Source organism: Sinocyclocheilus rhinocerous, unplaced genomic scaffold (genome assembly GCF_001515625.1).
Source record: "Sinocyclocheilus rhinocerous isolate Xijiao unplaced genomic scaffold, SAMN03320098_v1.1 scaffold1100, whole genome shotgun sequence".
In the NCBI taxonomy this organism is placed as follows: Eukaryota; Metazoa; Chordata; class Actinopteri; order Cypriniformes; family Cyprinidae; genus Sinocyclocheilus; species Sinocyclocheilus rhinocerous.
The window spans coordinates 306,084-319,452 of record NW_015635085.1 but is presented as its reverse complement, the minus strand read 5'-3'; the positions used below and the strand labels follow the sequence as shown (position 1 = coordinate 319,452).

Here is a 13,369-nt window from a genome sequence, read left to right as displayed (position 1 = left end):
CACACACACACACACACACACACTCACACTTACACACACACATACACACTCACACGCACGCACGCACGCACACACACACGCACACACACACCGTACCGCTGCCCACGGCTGCTGCGCTATCATTACTCCACACAGGAAGCATGTGAGCGTGGGTTTGAAGATCCGTAAGCCTGTTCTTCAGGGCCACTGGTGGACTGGGGGTGTTCACGAATAAAGAACAGACATTTCCTTACATCCACAGGCTTTCAGTCTGAACAGGAAAAGCCCTTGTCAAAAACACGGCTCCACCAGCACAATGTCTAATTAAGTTGCCCTCAAACAGCAAGCAGCCATGTTAACCACAGCATCATGACAGATGTTGAAGATTTATAATGAATTCCCACGCTGAAATCTCACTGTCCATGTCCACCTACCTCCACAGAACAAGCTAAATTTACGTACTTTTGTAAATCACCATGTCAGCTCAAACCTTTCTCATTTGTTAGTCACCTTGAAATCACCAAAGCAGCATCATACGAGGACAGAGACATAACGCTAGAGCATATCAAATATTACTATCATATTATACCCTATTACAATATATAACCTATATTACAGTAAACATTACATTGTAAGAAAAAGAAGGTACTGTCAATTTACTGGATTTTATTCATTAAGTTTATGGACAAATAATATGAAAAATTTCTAAATATTAGCAGTACATTGGAGCCTATTTTTATAGATGTTTCTTTGAGTGTATAAAATATGAAAGGCTGTGCTATATTCTGAGTATTTTGTCACAACACAGCAGATTCTATTCACTGCCTCATTACATTTGTAAAAGAGTTACTACATAATAATGTTGAGGCAAATATTGCTAAAAATATTACACATAAGAATTGTGTATATTAAATTGATTGGTGTTGTGTTTCCACTAGTACATCTAGTGCTGTCATGTAAACTATAATCAGCTTAATAGGGCATGTGTTCCTGCCCATGGCCAAGTGTTTGCTATGATACTGTTGTTTTATTTGTAATAGTCTTTCAAACCTGTAGAAACAAATGACTGATTTTAAAGAATTACTGCAATATAACAACATTCTGACCATGTAGCCAACAAGTTTGAAGAAAACACTCAATAGACATGTTCAATCAGTGTTAAGGCTGTGTGATACGGTATATTTGAGCCCCAAATCAATTAAAACAGAAAAAACTGTTCGGCTGCGAAGCAAGGTTGGTCACGGTTGATAAAGCTCAGTCATCAGTTCATGCAAATTTAAAGAGTGTTGAGCCAGAAAATTAATTTAGCATAGAACTATTGTTTGTTTAGAAAAGGGCTGCAGTGGGTGATGCTTTCAGCCTGAAGGGCAGAATATCTTTCTATTTAGAGCATTTTAAGAAAGATCCTTGACCTGGTGGGAAAATAACCAACATACACCCACTAAAGTCCACACAGTTATATTGTGCTGCCAGATTAATGTGTTCATCTAATGTACTGGAGAAATCTTTTGAGTGGTTGCTCTTTGAGCAAGTCTACTTGTCTAGTCACAGCACTTTCTCTATTATTTTATAAGTAAAGGATCCAGAGTTGTCACAGAATGTGACTCAGCAGTAGGCTACTACACACCTCCGTAACACAGAGATATTGATTCAGCAGAACGCCACGGAAACCAATGCTGGACAAAACACTATTTTATCTCTGATGTCTTGCAGAGACCAAGAAACCCTAGGAAATATGAAGTGTGTGATGTGTCATGCTGTGAAGCTCAAGTAGAAGCATTTAAGAAGCACATGTGAGTGGGAATGTGGAGATAGACGATGGAGAACACTCACTCGATTGATAACGCAACTACCAGCAATGGCAAATTCATTTCATTGACACAAGCCATCTTCCAACAGTTAGTCATCAGTCAGTTAACTTGTTGATTTATGATATATACAAGACATTAAAAGCACAGTCAGCATGGGAGTTAGAATAGGGTACTATGTTTCATGTGTTTAAAATAATTATGTCTCTGTCTGTATTTTGGCAGCTGAATTGATATCAGTGTCAGTTCATTTGTCACTAACGACATGGGAATTCAGCGTGGGATGCAGCTTTCCATGCAAACTTTACACAGCTTACATACTGTGCTCTGTACGTATGAGCACTCTTATTCTGTCCACTTTACAACACATTTTCATTTATTCACTTAGGGTACGCTTTTTGGTATAGCAGGCTGCTTGTCTATTCCTCCAAGCCTCATTTTGATTCATGTACAATTAAATATGGCATTTAGACATTCAGTCGCTGTATTGATTGAGCTTTTATTCTGTTCCTTTTACAGTAGTCCCACACGGAGCACAGTGACGTACAGATGTGCATAAATGCAGGTGTTCTCATGTATTATCATCTGCATGTGTAGGGTTTCCATGGTGATCTATTTTTATCCACAGTGAAAAAGCTAGGCATGAAAATATGCAATATTGTAGGCCCTCTCGCTCCCTCTCTCTTTTAAAAGGGTACTTTTTGAATTTCATATCAAGCGCATGAGCATATGCACATATCTCCAGTGAAAACGGATAAAGATTCCAGCACGGTTTGAGCTGCAGCTGTATAAATAGCACAGATAAGATTGTCTGTGAGTGAGCTAACATTCACACAAAGTGAAAAAATCAATCTTTCATCATTTTAAAGCACACTTACTCCCTGCTCTCCGTCTATATTTGTCCCAAATACACGGCATGATGAGTGTGTATGTGTCCTGGTTTTACACCCTAGTTAATATGATATTCAGTGGTCTCATAAGTCCCCAGAGCGTGTCGATTCACTCTTGTTCAGTGAGTAACGAGGTGAGCTTCACTCCTTCATTCTGCTCTTTATCTTAATGCTGATTCCATTGTTTCACAAACTCATCTAAAAATGCAGTGTGCTTTAAAATGCACACTCTTTAGGTAAACTGGTTGTAAATCATTGTAAAACTCTGTCATCATTTACTCATCTGTTGTTTCAAATATAAGCGCGCGGTAAGCATACGGTGAGCAGTATGGACAAAAACCAACAGACCGTCCAGAGGTGCTCTCCATTCCTGTCTAGTGTACTGAAGTCAGATGTGCTTTGTGTGAGAAACATTTCATTTGTTATTTGGTGAACTCCTTCCCCTCCCTCGTGAAAAAGAACACTTTAGCATACTTTAAAATAGAGTACTTATTACAGAAAATAATATACTTAAGTGTGAACTGAATGCATTTATGTATTTTTTCGGACACTTAATTGCATGCTATTTACAACTAAATTAAAATGTATTATAGATTACATTTATTTTAAATGCAGTTAGCTAAACTTAAGAGGGCTTTATTGACCAACATTAGCAGGACTTAATTACAGCTTTATATGTAATTTCATAATTATTCTTTGAAATATGGTCAAAGTGTACCGACAGATGTACTGACAAGCATTTATGGTAAACATACTTTAATTGCAGTTCTATTGAAACTTGTATGTCATATATTTAAATAGATTTGTAATTACACATTTGTAATGATGAAGTAACTGAAACATTGTCAATAAAGTGCATGTCTCTCTTTAAGTACATTTAAGTTACATTTTATTTCATCAATATTACATTATATTCAAGTACAGTTTTTTTGAGGTACACTACAATTTTTTAAGCACTTATTTTTCACAAGAGCTTTTCTGTTGCTTTGAAGTTCTGTGATATGCAGAATATACAGTAGTATATAATACATGCACCGTGTTATGTACAACTGAACCGCAGTGCTAGGCACCATATTTTAATGTTTTTTTTTTTCCTGCGTAATATCAAGGAAAGCTATAAATAGAGCCATAAACAGTGAACACGACTTATGTGCTCTTTAATGTTCACAGGCTTCCTCAGAGTCTAATAATAGTAGGCTCCTTTATGAATCCATATTTGTGTCGCACATGCAGTGATTTATTTTCTTTTCACTGTGGTTTTGATCACTGCAGCATGCTTGAGCCGTTTGCTGACACCTGCTAATGACTGTGTTTATGATTCGCAGTCTAAACTGCATGGAACACTAACATATTTATATCTCCCCATGCTGTCTTCCTGTTCCTTTTAATAAAGTTTTAATGCCTTGATCACGTGATGATAGGCGTGCTCACGTGGTCTGAGCTCAGGGTTTGCTGAAGTGCATGCATGCCCAGCTCAGTGGCTGCGGTCAGTGGCGATCACAGGAGATGTGAAGGAGCGTTCACGACCGGCGCGTGATGATGAAAGCGATGCTGCACGGGTCGGACAGATGTTCTAGAGATCCCCTCCACACACACACACACACACACACACACACTCAATTAAGATGGAATGTATAATGAGTCTATTTTTAACACACTGTGCTATTTGCAACCTGTGCGTTTTTCCCAGCGGCCGCCTTCCCCTCCTCGTGTCACACGCTGCTTCCTTCTGTTGCTCTCTCTGAAACAAAGACTCTCGAGTTCTCCGTCTCTGGGCCGGTCTGGTTACGTGTTCCCACGGAAGCAGCCACCATCTTATTTCTCGCTGCTTTAGCTCTGTGTCGACTTTGATGATCATTTTGGTGTCAGCCCTTGTCCGCTGAAGAATGTGTTTTCCTCCGACCGCAGGAGCTGCTGGCATCAAAGCTATGCAGAAAATCTCAAGGTCAAATATAATACAGAATATGAAGAAATGTCGTTGTATTTACAGTATGTTTATCAATGCTGCTGCTGCTGATATTTTGCAGTATGATGCTCTTTTCCAGTAAGCTAAACTGCAAAAAGTGGGGTTTAGTAAGATTTTTAAGAAAGAAATTAATAGTTTTATTCATCAAGGACACATTAAATTGATTAAAAGTGACAGTAAAGACATTTATAATGTACCAAAGATTCAAATTCAAACGCTGTTCTTTTAAACTTTATATTCATTAAATAAGCCTGAAAAAAGTATCATGGCTTACACATAAATATTGGACATTGCTAATAATCAGAAATGTTTTTTGAGCAGCAAATCAGCATATTAGAATGATTTCTGAAGGATCACGTGACACTGAACTTTTGAATGGTAGTGTATATTTTTGAGTAATAGTGTAACATGACAAAACTCAATGTCCTCTTTCTCATATCAGTATCATATCATTGTGAAGTACTTCCCTTTTGTTAATCTGTTTCTATACACGTGATTAAAATTCAATTCACTTTTTTACATATTTTTATTGGCACAATAGAAACTGCTTCTGTTATTCAGCTTGTATTGTTATTCTTTGAACAGGAAGCTTTATCATAATCTACCTATTTCATCAGCTTGTAGCTTAGCAAACTTCAGTTTCAGGACACTGATATTGTTGTGTTGGTGTGCATGAGGACTGATACAGCAGTGTGATCTTCAGAAGAGCTGCGCCTCAATAACGAGCCGTAATGGCTGAACAGTGCTGATGGAAACACAAGCGGTCACAGCTGCTGGTGAATGCGGGCCAGACTTCTGTCTAAGAATCAGGATTCAGAATCAGCACAGCACAGCTGGATCCACAACCCGGCTGAACGAACACACGCGCAAACCCTGTTCATCAAGGACCCTGGAAAACAAGGCTTGGCCCGACCGCGTTTGTCCAGCTGCCGCTGCCAGCTCTGAGCCCGAGCTCCTGAACGCACTCCAAGAGTAAGGCTTAGCAAACTTCAGTTTCAGGACACTGATATTGTTGTGTTGGTGTGCATGAGGACTGATACAGCAGTGTGATCTTCAGAAGAGCTGCGCCTCAATAACGAGCCGTAATGGCTGAACAGTGCTGATGGAAACACAAGCGGTCACAGCTGCTGGTGAATGCGGGCCAGACTTCTGTCTAAGAATCAGGATTCAGAATCAGCACAGCACAGCTGGATCCACAACCCGGCTGAACGAACACACGCGCAAACCCTGTTCATCAAGGACCCTGGAAAACAAGGCTTGGCCCGACCGCGTTTGTCCAGCTGCCGCTGCCAGCTCTGAGCCCGAGCTCCTGAACGCACTCCAAGAGTAAGGAGATCCGCCGCACCACAGGCCATGGCTTGTGTTTGACTGGAGCGCAGAGCGATCGCTCAGCCGCTGGACTGTGAGCCTCCGTGACAGCGCTCTGCATCAGTGCCAGCTGATCACTCAAGCTTTCTGAAGATCCTGTTTCCAGAACTTCACATGCCCCACGTCAGTGTTTGTGACTAGATTATCCACAGGATCCACAGTATCCCTTGGCCTTTGATTTGTTTCCTCACAAAATGGCTTTGATAATATTTATCAAAGTTTTCTACAGTATGTCTTTATAATATCATAGTGCCTCTGGTTGACTGTGTTCTGCTTAATTCCACTGTGGGTTAAAGCATCTGAACTCAAACATGTTATGAAGGACGTAGAATTGTTAAATTCCCCATGATCCCCGTGCCTATAGTATCCCTAGTTTGGGGATGGTTTGATGTTTTTGGAAGAAATCGGATCATCTTCTGATCATCAAGGCTGCATTTATTTGCAAAAATACAGTAAACACAATTTTCTTTTTCTTTTTTTTTTTACAATTTAAAATAACTGTTTTCAATGTGAATATATTATAACATGTAACTTATTTACATTTTTACTTAATATATCTTAGGATATCAAACATGTTTGATATTTTGAGCCGATTTTAGAACACATTGTTTTCATTTGTCACACGTCTCCTAGCAACAAGGAGCACGTTTCTGCGTGAGTTTGTTGTAATCAGGACAACTTTAAAGTCTGGTAGTGTGTGATCCTCAGTCGTTTAGTGTGTGATGTGGCCAGTCTTTCCTCTGTGACTGTTTACAAAGTCAGCAAGTGCATCATGTCGAGTGTTTTAAAATCTCTTCAAGTCGTGTACAAGTCGTGTTGTGTTTTCCAGCCTTAAGACATGCATCTTGTCAAAGTTAGAAGAACGGAAACCAGCCTAATTATACAGGACTTCCTTCATATCAGTTGAGTAGCTGTTGAGCTCTGCAGGCCTGTATCTCTGTAGCTGCAGTGCTGCTCTGAGCGTTAGTGCAGAAGGGCTTTATGTAAGCGTGTAGATCAGCCTGCGCTGTGAGTCAGAGAGTAATTGGAGACTGTGGGTCACATGAGGGCCCAATCTTACGCAGAGAGATGGATTGCTCATTTTCCATTCGTGGGCACGGGATGTAAAGCCTTTTTCTGCTGCGGCGAAGAGAGACGTTCTGTTGCTGAACTGAAGCTGGGGACTGAGACGCTCACGGAGCTGGAGAGTAGAGCCATCCGTTAGCATCACGCTCATCTCAATAGCAGCTGGTCAGGTGGAGCAGGACCGTCTAGAAATACACAAGCCTCATGCTGCTGGCTTTGCTAATCGGCACTCAGTTCCACACTAAATAATCGTACTTTGGACCAACTTTAAAAAATACTATAATTTGTTACAGACTATCTTATTATTCATTTATTTATTTATTTATTTATTATTTTCCCCCAAAATATATTTATAGTTCAAAACGTTTTGTTTTTATTTAATTTTAATTTGATTTAATATTAATAAAATTAAAAATATTTCTTATGGCAAAGACAAAAAATTCATACACAGAAAAAAATATATTGTTTGTTATAAAGACTATGTACAATACTTAATATATTTTAGTTCAATATAATCATTTTAAGACTTTTTTTGTTAGTCAGTATTTAATTTATTCTATTTATTTCTTATTTCTTTTCAAAAGACCTTAATGTTTATTATGATGTCTTTTAAAATTTACTTTTTTTTAATAAATAAACCATGGTTTTCGATTTGCACAATATAAAATGCACTTTACATGAATGACAGTCATTTCACTTTTTTGAGCCAGTCACATAATATTGTATATTATATTATATTTAGTAAGTCTGCTGTTCTACACTTTTAACTGTGTATTATATAACAACATTTTAGCAATATACATGTTTCTTGGGAAAATTTGAGTTCACCACACTTTGGGGGGCAAACAGCCCAAATCTGACTGACTGCCTGAGCCAACAGTAAACATGCCAGTTGCCATGGTTACAAGTGACCTTTTGACCGCATTCCCCATTGAAAGCCATACACGTATCAATCTGGCTGCATGTGAAGCTACTCTTCTCTGACACAGTGTTGTGTTGTGTTTTCTGCTGACTTGTAAGGTTTGTCTTTGTTGTTTTTCCCCACAGGTTTGGATGGAGTTGCCACGGATCTAGATAAAAGAAAAGAAGTCTTCGGGCAAAATCTTATACCTCCAAAGAAGCCAAAAACTTTTTTACAGTTAGTGTGGGAAGCATTACAAGATGTGACCCTCATTATCCTGGAGATTGCAGCGCTGATCTCTCTGGGACTGTCCTTTTATCAGCCGCCTGGAGAGCGCAGCGAGTGTGAGTATCTGTCTGTCATTACACCCTTCTCTTCGGGTTTGATGAGGTGGCTTTCAGCTTTATGTGCCTGACTTCCCTTTGAAGTGAGCTGTTATTTCCGGTTTTACAACGAATGATTTGCAAAAATAGTTTTTTGCGCTTCTTATTAATTTAATAATGTAATCAAGGGTATTCATTGTATAGGCAAAAACATGTATAAACATCCTTTGAAATGTCTTCTTTCATGTTCCACAAAGCAAAACAAAGTCATACAGCTTTGAACCAACATGAGGTTGAGTAAATTAGGACAGCATTTGAATGTAGGTTTGGTTAACTTTAATGTTAAGGTTAGTTAATATTAACCAATAGTTCAACAGCTGTTTTAAGCTGCTTTTGTACTGTAGTTAATGCAGCCTTTCTAAAGTTTTGCCAAGAAGTAATGCAGAAATATAATGCTTTGAAGGTGATTTGTGTATATTTTTGTCACTGTTAAAATAGTTTCTCATCTGCAGATGTGGACATATAAAACACTGGCATATACTTTTATCAGCACACAGAGATTCGTTTGAGTCAGAGGTCGTATGCTGCAGAAGTTTGGTGTAACAATGCGGTTATACTGTATATTCACAGTCGTCCCAGAATGTATGCCTTCAGCTATGTTTTTATTGTGTTACATACAAACCAGTCAAATGGTTTGCCCTCAAATACCGCACAAGCTCTTCTCAGATCTAACTTCACTCTGAGCCATTTTTACAGTGACTTCTAACTAACAGATGTCGAGGTGGTTTCTAATGGATGTCCATTTCCAAACATTCCCTCTGGGCACAAAATCTGGCGCTCATTGCATCTTATTCTGGCCAAGTTCTGAGAAAAGCATTTGACTGACAAGCGACCAACCACTGTTAGTTTAGTTTTGATATGCTGTTTACAGACAGAGTTACTTGAAATACATGCAACCACGATATCAGAGCAACTATCAACACTAACCACAAATAATCACTGATTTTCTTCCTTTTCAACACTACAGCTTTTTTTGTAAATCTTGCTTTACAATAAATTACAGCTTTTTGTGTAATAAATACACTAAAAAAGGTACTCTAAAAATGGTACCATCTAACTTAACTGAATCCATCACTGAATCCACCTAAATACTTTGATTTCTACCAACAAAACTCATTTTATACATCAAATCAGGTAGACATATCTCTTTAAGGTAACTATTGCAAGTTACCACTGTTTACAGTTTACTATTTTAGGTCACTGTGTGTTTATAATATATAAGTTATATATAATATCTAAACCTGTTTTCTTTACTGGACGTCTGATGGCTGAACAGCACAATCTCCTTCAGCAGTGGTCAGCAGCTCTTGTCCGCGAGCATGACTGTGCATTCAGAGTGAGGGAATCCAGTGAAAGAACGCTTTCCAGGCCTCTAGAGTTAATGAAGTGTCCGCTGGAAGAATAACCTTTAGGTGAAGGCCATACATCAACCTGCCGGGCCATAAAATGTGCAATGAGCACAAAAACATTAAAGCAGCATAAAGAAGCGAACAGAATGCTGAGCAAGTGTTATCAATCACGATGATGCTCAAGGATTCAATTACTCCAGGAATGGAAAATAATCTTTTATTCCAGTGCATTCAGTGTGATGGAGCAGTCTAGATCTGAGCAAGAATAGCTCATGAACTCCTGAAACGCTGCTGAATGAGTTTCATGTTCATGTAGCCAGTTCATGTACAGTCCAGCTGCTGTTGAAAACAATGCTGCATTACCTGTTATTAACAATGCCAAGCTAACTACAAAGGGGGCAAACACTTTCTTTTAGCTGATATTATGATCAGATTATATGATTATGGGAACCTGGCATAATATCATCAAACCTATAGGAACAGTCCATCCAAAAATGGTTTTGTCTTCTCCAGATGTTAACTGATGGACTGGAGTGCTGTGGATTACTTGTGGATTATTGTGATGTTTTTATCAGCTCTCATTCTGACGGCACCCATTCACTGCAGAGCATCCATTGCTGAGACACTGATGCAATGCTACATTTCTACAAACCTGATGAAGAAACTAACTCATCTACATTGCCAACACAGCTCTCATTCAGCAGTGTTTCAGGAGTTTTTGGATGGACTGTTCCTATAGGTTTGATGATATTATGCCAGATTCACATCAACATATAATCAGTAATGTGACAATAGCTGTGCTGTTTTTAAAGTGAAGCAGCTTTTCCAGTAAGGACCTAGTTTGTCCAATAAGTTTAACAATGGAGTGCTAATTTGTTGTGTTCCATGTAATATTGAAACTTGCAAGCTGAAGTAATAATCAAACACGCTCTGAAATGATCCTTCCTCTCATATATACAGTAGTGCTGGAATGGACAATTCATTCTAGTCAGTTGGTTTGTTCGGACAGTTCATATGAATGAAGTTTGCATTTTAGGTCTTCTTTATTTATTAGAACATTTATTGAAATGCTGCTGATGTTTTGGACTAGTTCATGAATCAAGAAAGTTCTACTTAAAAGGCAATTTATATTATAGTGTTTTATATGTTTATAATGAAATGGTTCCCTTAAGAAATGTAATGTAGTTAACTACATTCTGAAGCTTAATTACTTTTTAAGTATCTTGTAGTTTCCCTCACATGCTTCATCATAAACATTAACATGCAAATGTATACGTTAATATGCTTGATACACCTGCAGTGGTCGTTCAATGATCACTAACAGTGCAGCGGTAGAGAAAAGACTCAGCAGATTATGCGTCCACACAAACATGAGCTCCATGGCATCCACCCAGCCATTGACTCTGAGGTTTGTGGCAGTTCTTCTGGTTTTAATGGAGAACGGCGCTGTGCTGCTGCTCCGTGTGTCCAGACATCGCTGCCGTTCAGATTGAATTATGCCCGCACAGATCTTCAACCTACTGTACAGCTTCCACATGCAAGATAAGCACAGGCACCGTACAGATCAATACAGGCAAAATCAGACTTTCTAGCCGAAGCTATGGGGAGGAGAGCCGGCAGCAGCACATTACATTTCAAGAAGGATTTGTATTTTAAAATACTTCATGAAGGTCATTTATTCACATGCTGCATCATTCACTCACCCTCAAACATGCATGCTGGAGTTTTTCATGCACTTCATAACTGGAAAAAAATGTACAATAAAAGTAGTCTGTAAGAATTTTTTGTAAAAAAAAAATAAATCTTTAAAAATGTCTATTGTTATGTTCCATGAACAAGAGGGTGTGTACAAAGTTTTTTTTTTTTTTTTTTTGCAAATCTATATTATATGAACTCTTTTTACTGACAGCATTTATGACAATGTTTTTTTTTAACCTAAGACACTATTTTTTACACTTGTCTCCTTATTGTAAAATAATAATTACAATAAGACTCTTACAGTTGGAATAAACTGATGTTAAAATACACACACTTTTAAAAGTACTTCCACTAAGCTTTATAGGTGGTTAGTGCAATAGAACTGCTTACACTGTTGACATTTTTTTTTCAAAGATGTTAATAAAATAAAGATTATCACAGTACAATTTTCAAGAAAACACTATTTTGGCTTTACAAATTTCATGTTTAATTCAGCGTGCTACTTGACATTTCTTTGTAAATAATTGTGAAATTTACTAGCAATTTCTGAGCAAAGCTAGTTTAAAATCAATTTGTTTCACTGTACTAACCTTGTCTGTGTGACAGGATTATATCTAATCCATAATTCATGGTAAACGCGGTAACTTTACTTAGAGTCGTTAGTGACTATAATTTAATCAGTCTAGAACAGCAGTCCCACCGCAAAAAAAAAAAAAAGAAGTATTTCTGTCTTTCAAAAAGGAAACAGTCCAAATGATTTTCTGTGGTGATCATCATCATTATACCACGGAACCTGTCATATGGGCTCAGAAGCAGGTCAGAAAGGTGCATCTGTGTAACTTTGACAGATTTCTGATGAAATAAGCGCTAATTGAGCCCGTGGCTCCTGCAGATTGATGAGTTTGTGGTGAAGTCTGAGGAGCGTGTAGCAGCTGGCTGTTATCTAAGGGCCGCTCAGCACCGCGGACAGCTCCACACTCACTGCACACAGTCAAGCGCTTTGCTAACGAAGAGATCTGCACAGCCCTGTCCCTGCACCACAACCATCAAACCGCCATCAGGAGATTCCGTACTGCAGAGGCTAAAAATAGACCTCTGAAACCCACTCACACTGGAGTTCAGCACTATTCATTAGTGGGTGGGAGCAGATTTAAAGGGACAGTTCACCGAATACATTTAAATCAAACTTTCAATAATTACACCCCATCTTGCTGTTCCAAAACCATTCGATTTTTTAAGCAAGATATTTATGGATTTAAATTGACATAACTGGCCACTTTTATGGATGGTCGTTACTAACGAAATTGAGCTAATTTGCATTCAAGCTAGTTAGGTGGGCAATTTATCTAATGTATAAATAAAGAACTATAGATCTGTACATAAATTGCTAGATTAAATTACTATTATGTGCAAAATAATTAAATGGTTTGGTTGTCCACACGCAGACTCAGTAAATACTGACTCAGATTGCTAACAACATATATATATATATATAATTCTAGTGAAACCTTTTCTCTCTCTCTCTTGCCTTTTTTATTTTTTACTTTTCTAAATGTTCTGATTAAAAACTGATTTACAGAGTTAGATTTTTTTCCCCATCATTTTCTGTCATCTTTATTTATAGATAATTTAGTGAAATGCTGCTGATTTTTTTGGACTAGTTCATGTAGCAGGAAAGTTCTACTTAAAGTATGTGTTATATTACAGTGTTTTATGTTTATAATGAAATTGTTCCCTTAAGAAGATTAATGTAGTTAATTAACGGTAGCTTTTCTGTAGCTTAATTACTTTCTAAGTAGCTTGCCTCTTTACTCACACATTGCACATTAATATGCATAATACACCTGCAGTGGACTTTTAATGATCAGTAACAGTGCGGCGGTAGAGAGGATCACAGATGTGCTGAGACGAGCCTGTGGACACCAAGATGCAACGGCTTAACATGAGCTCCACTCTTTTCCT

The 13,369-nt window shown here is 38.1% G+C and overlaps 1 protein-coding gene across 1 annotated transcript in view; it reads left to right on the top strand.

Annotated features, from left to right (window-relative positions):
• Positions 1-13,369, top strand: part of LOC107746712 (plasma membrane calcium-transporting ATPase 2) — a 100,402-nt gene that overhangs the window by 31,610 nt on the left and 55,423 nt on the right. Inside the window, exon 3 of the mRNA XM_016561010.1 lies at positions 8,124-8,321. Coding sequence (XP_016416496.1) covers positions 8,124-8,321 — 198 coding nt within the window. The remainder of the gene's footprint in view (positions 1-8,123; positions 8,322-13,369) is intronic.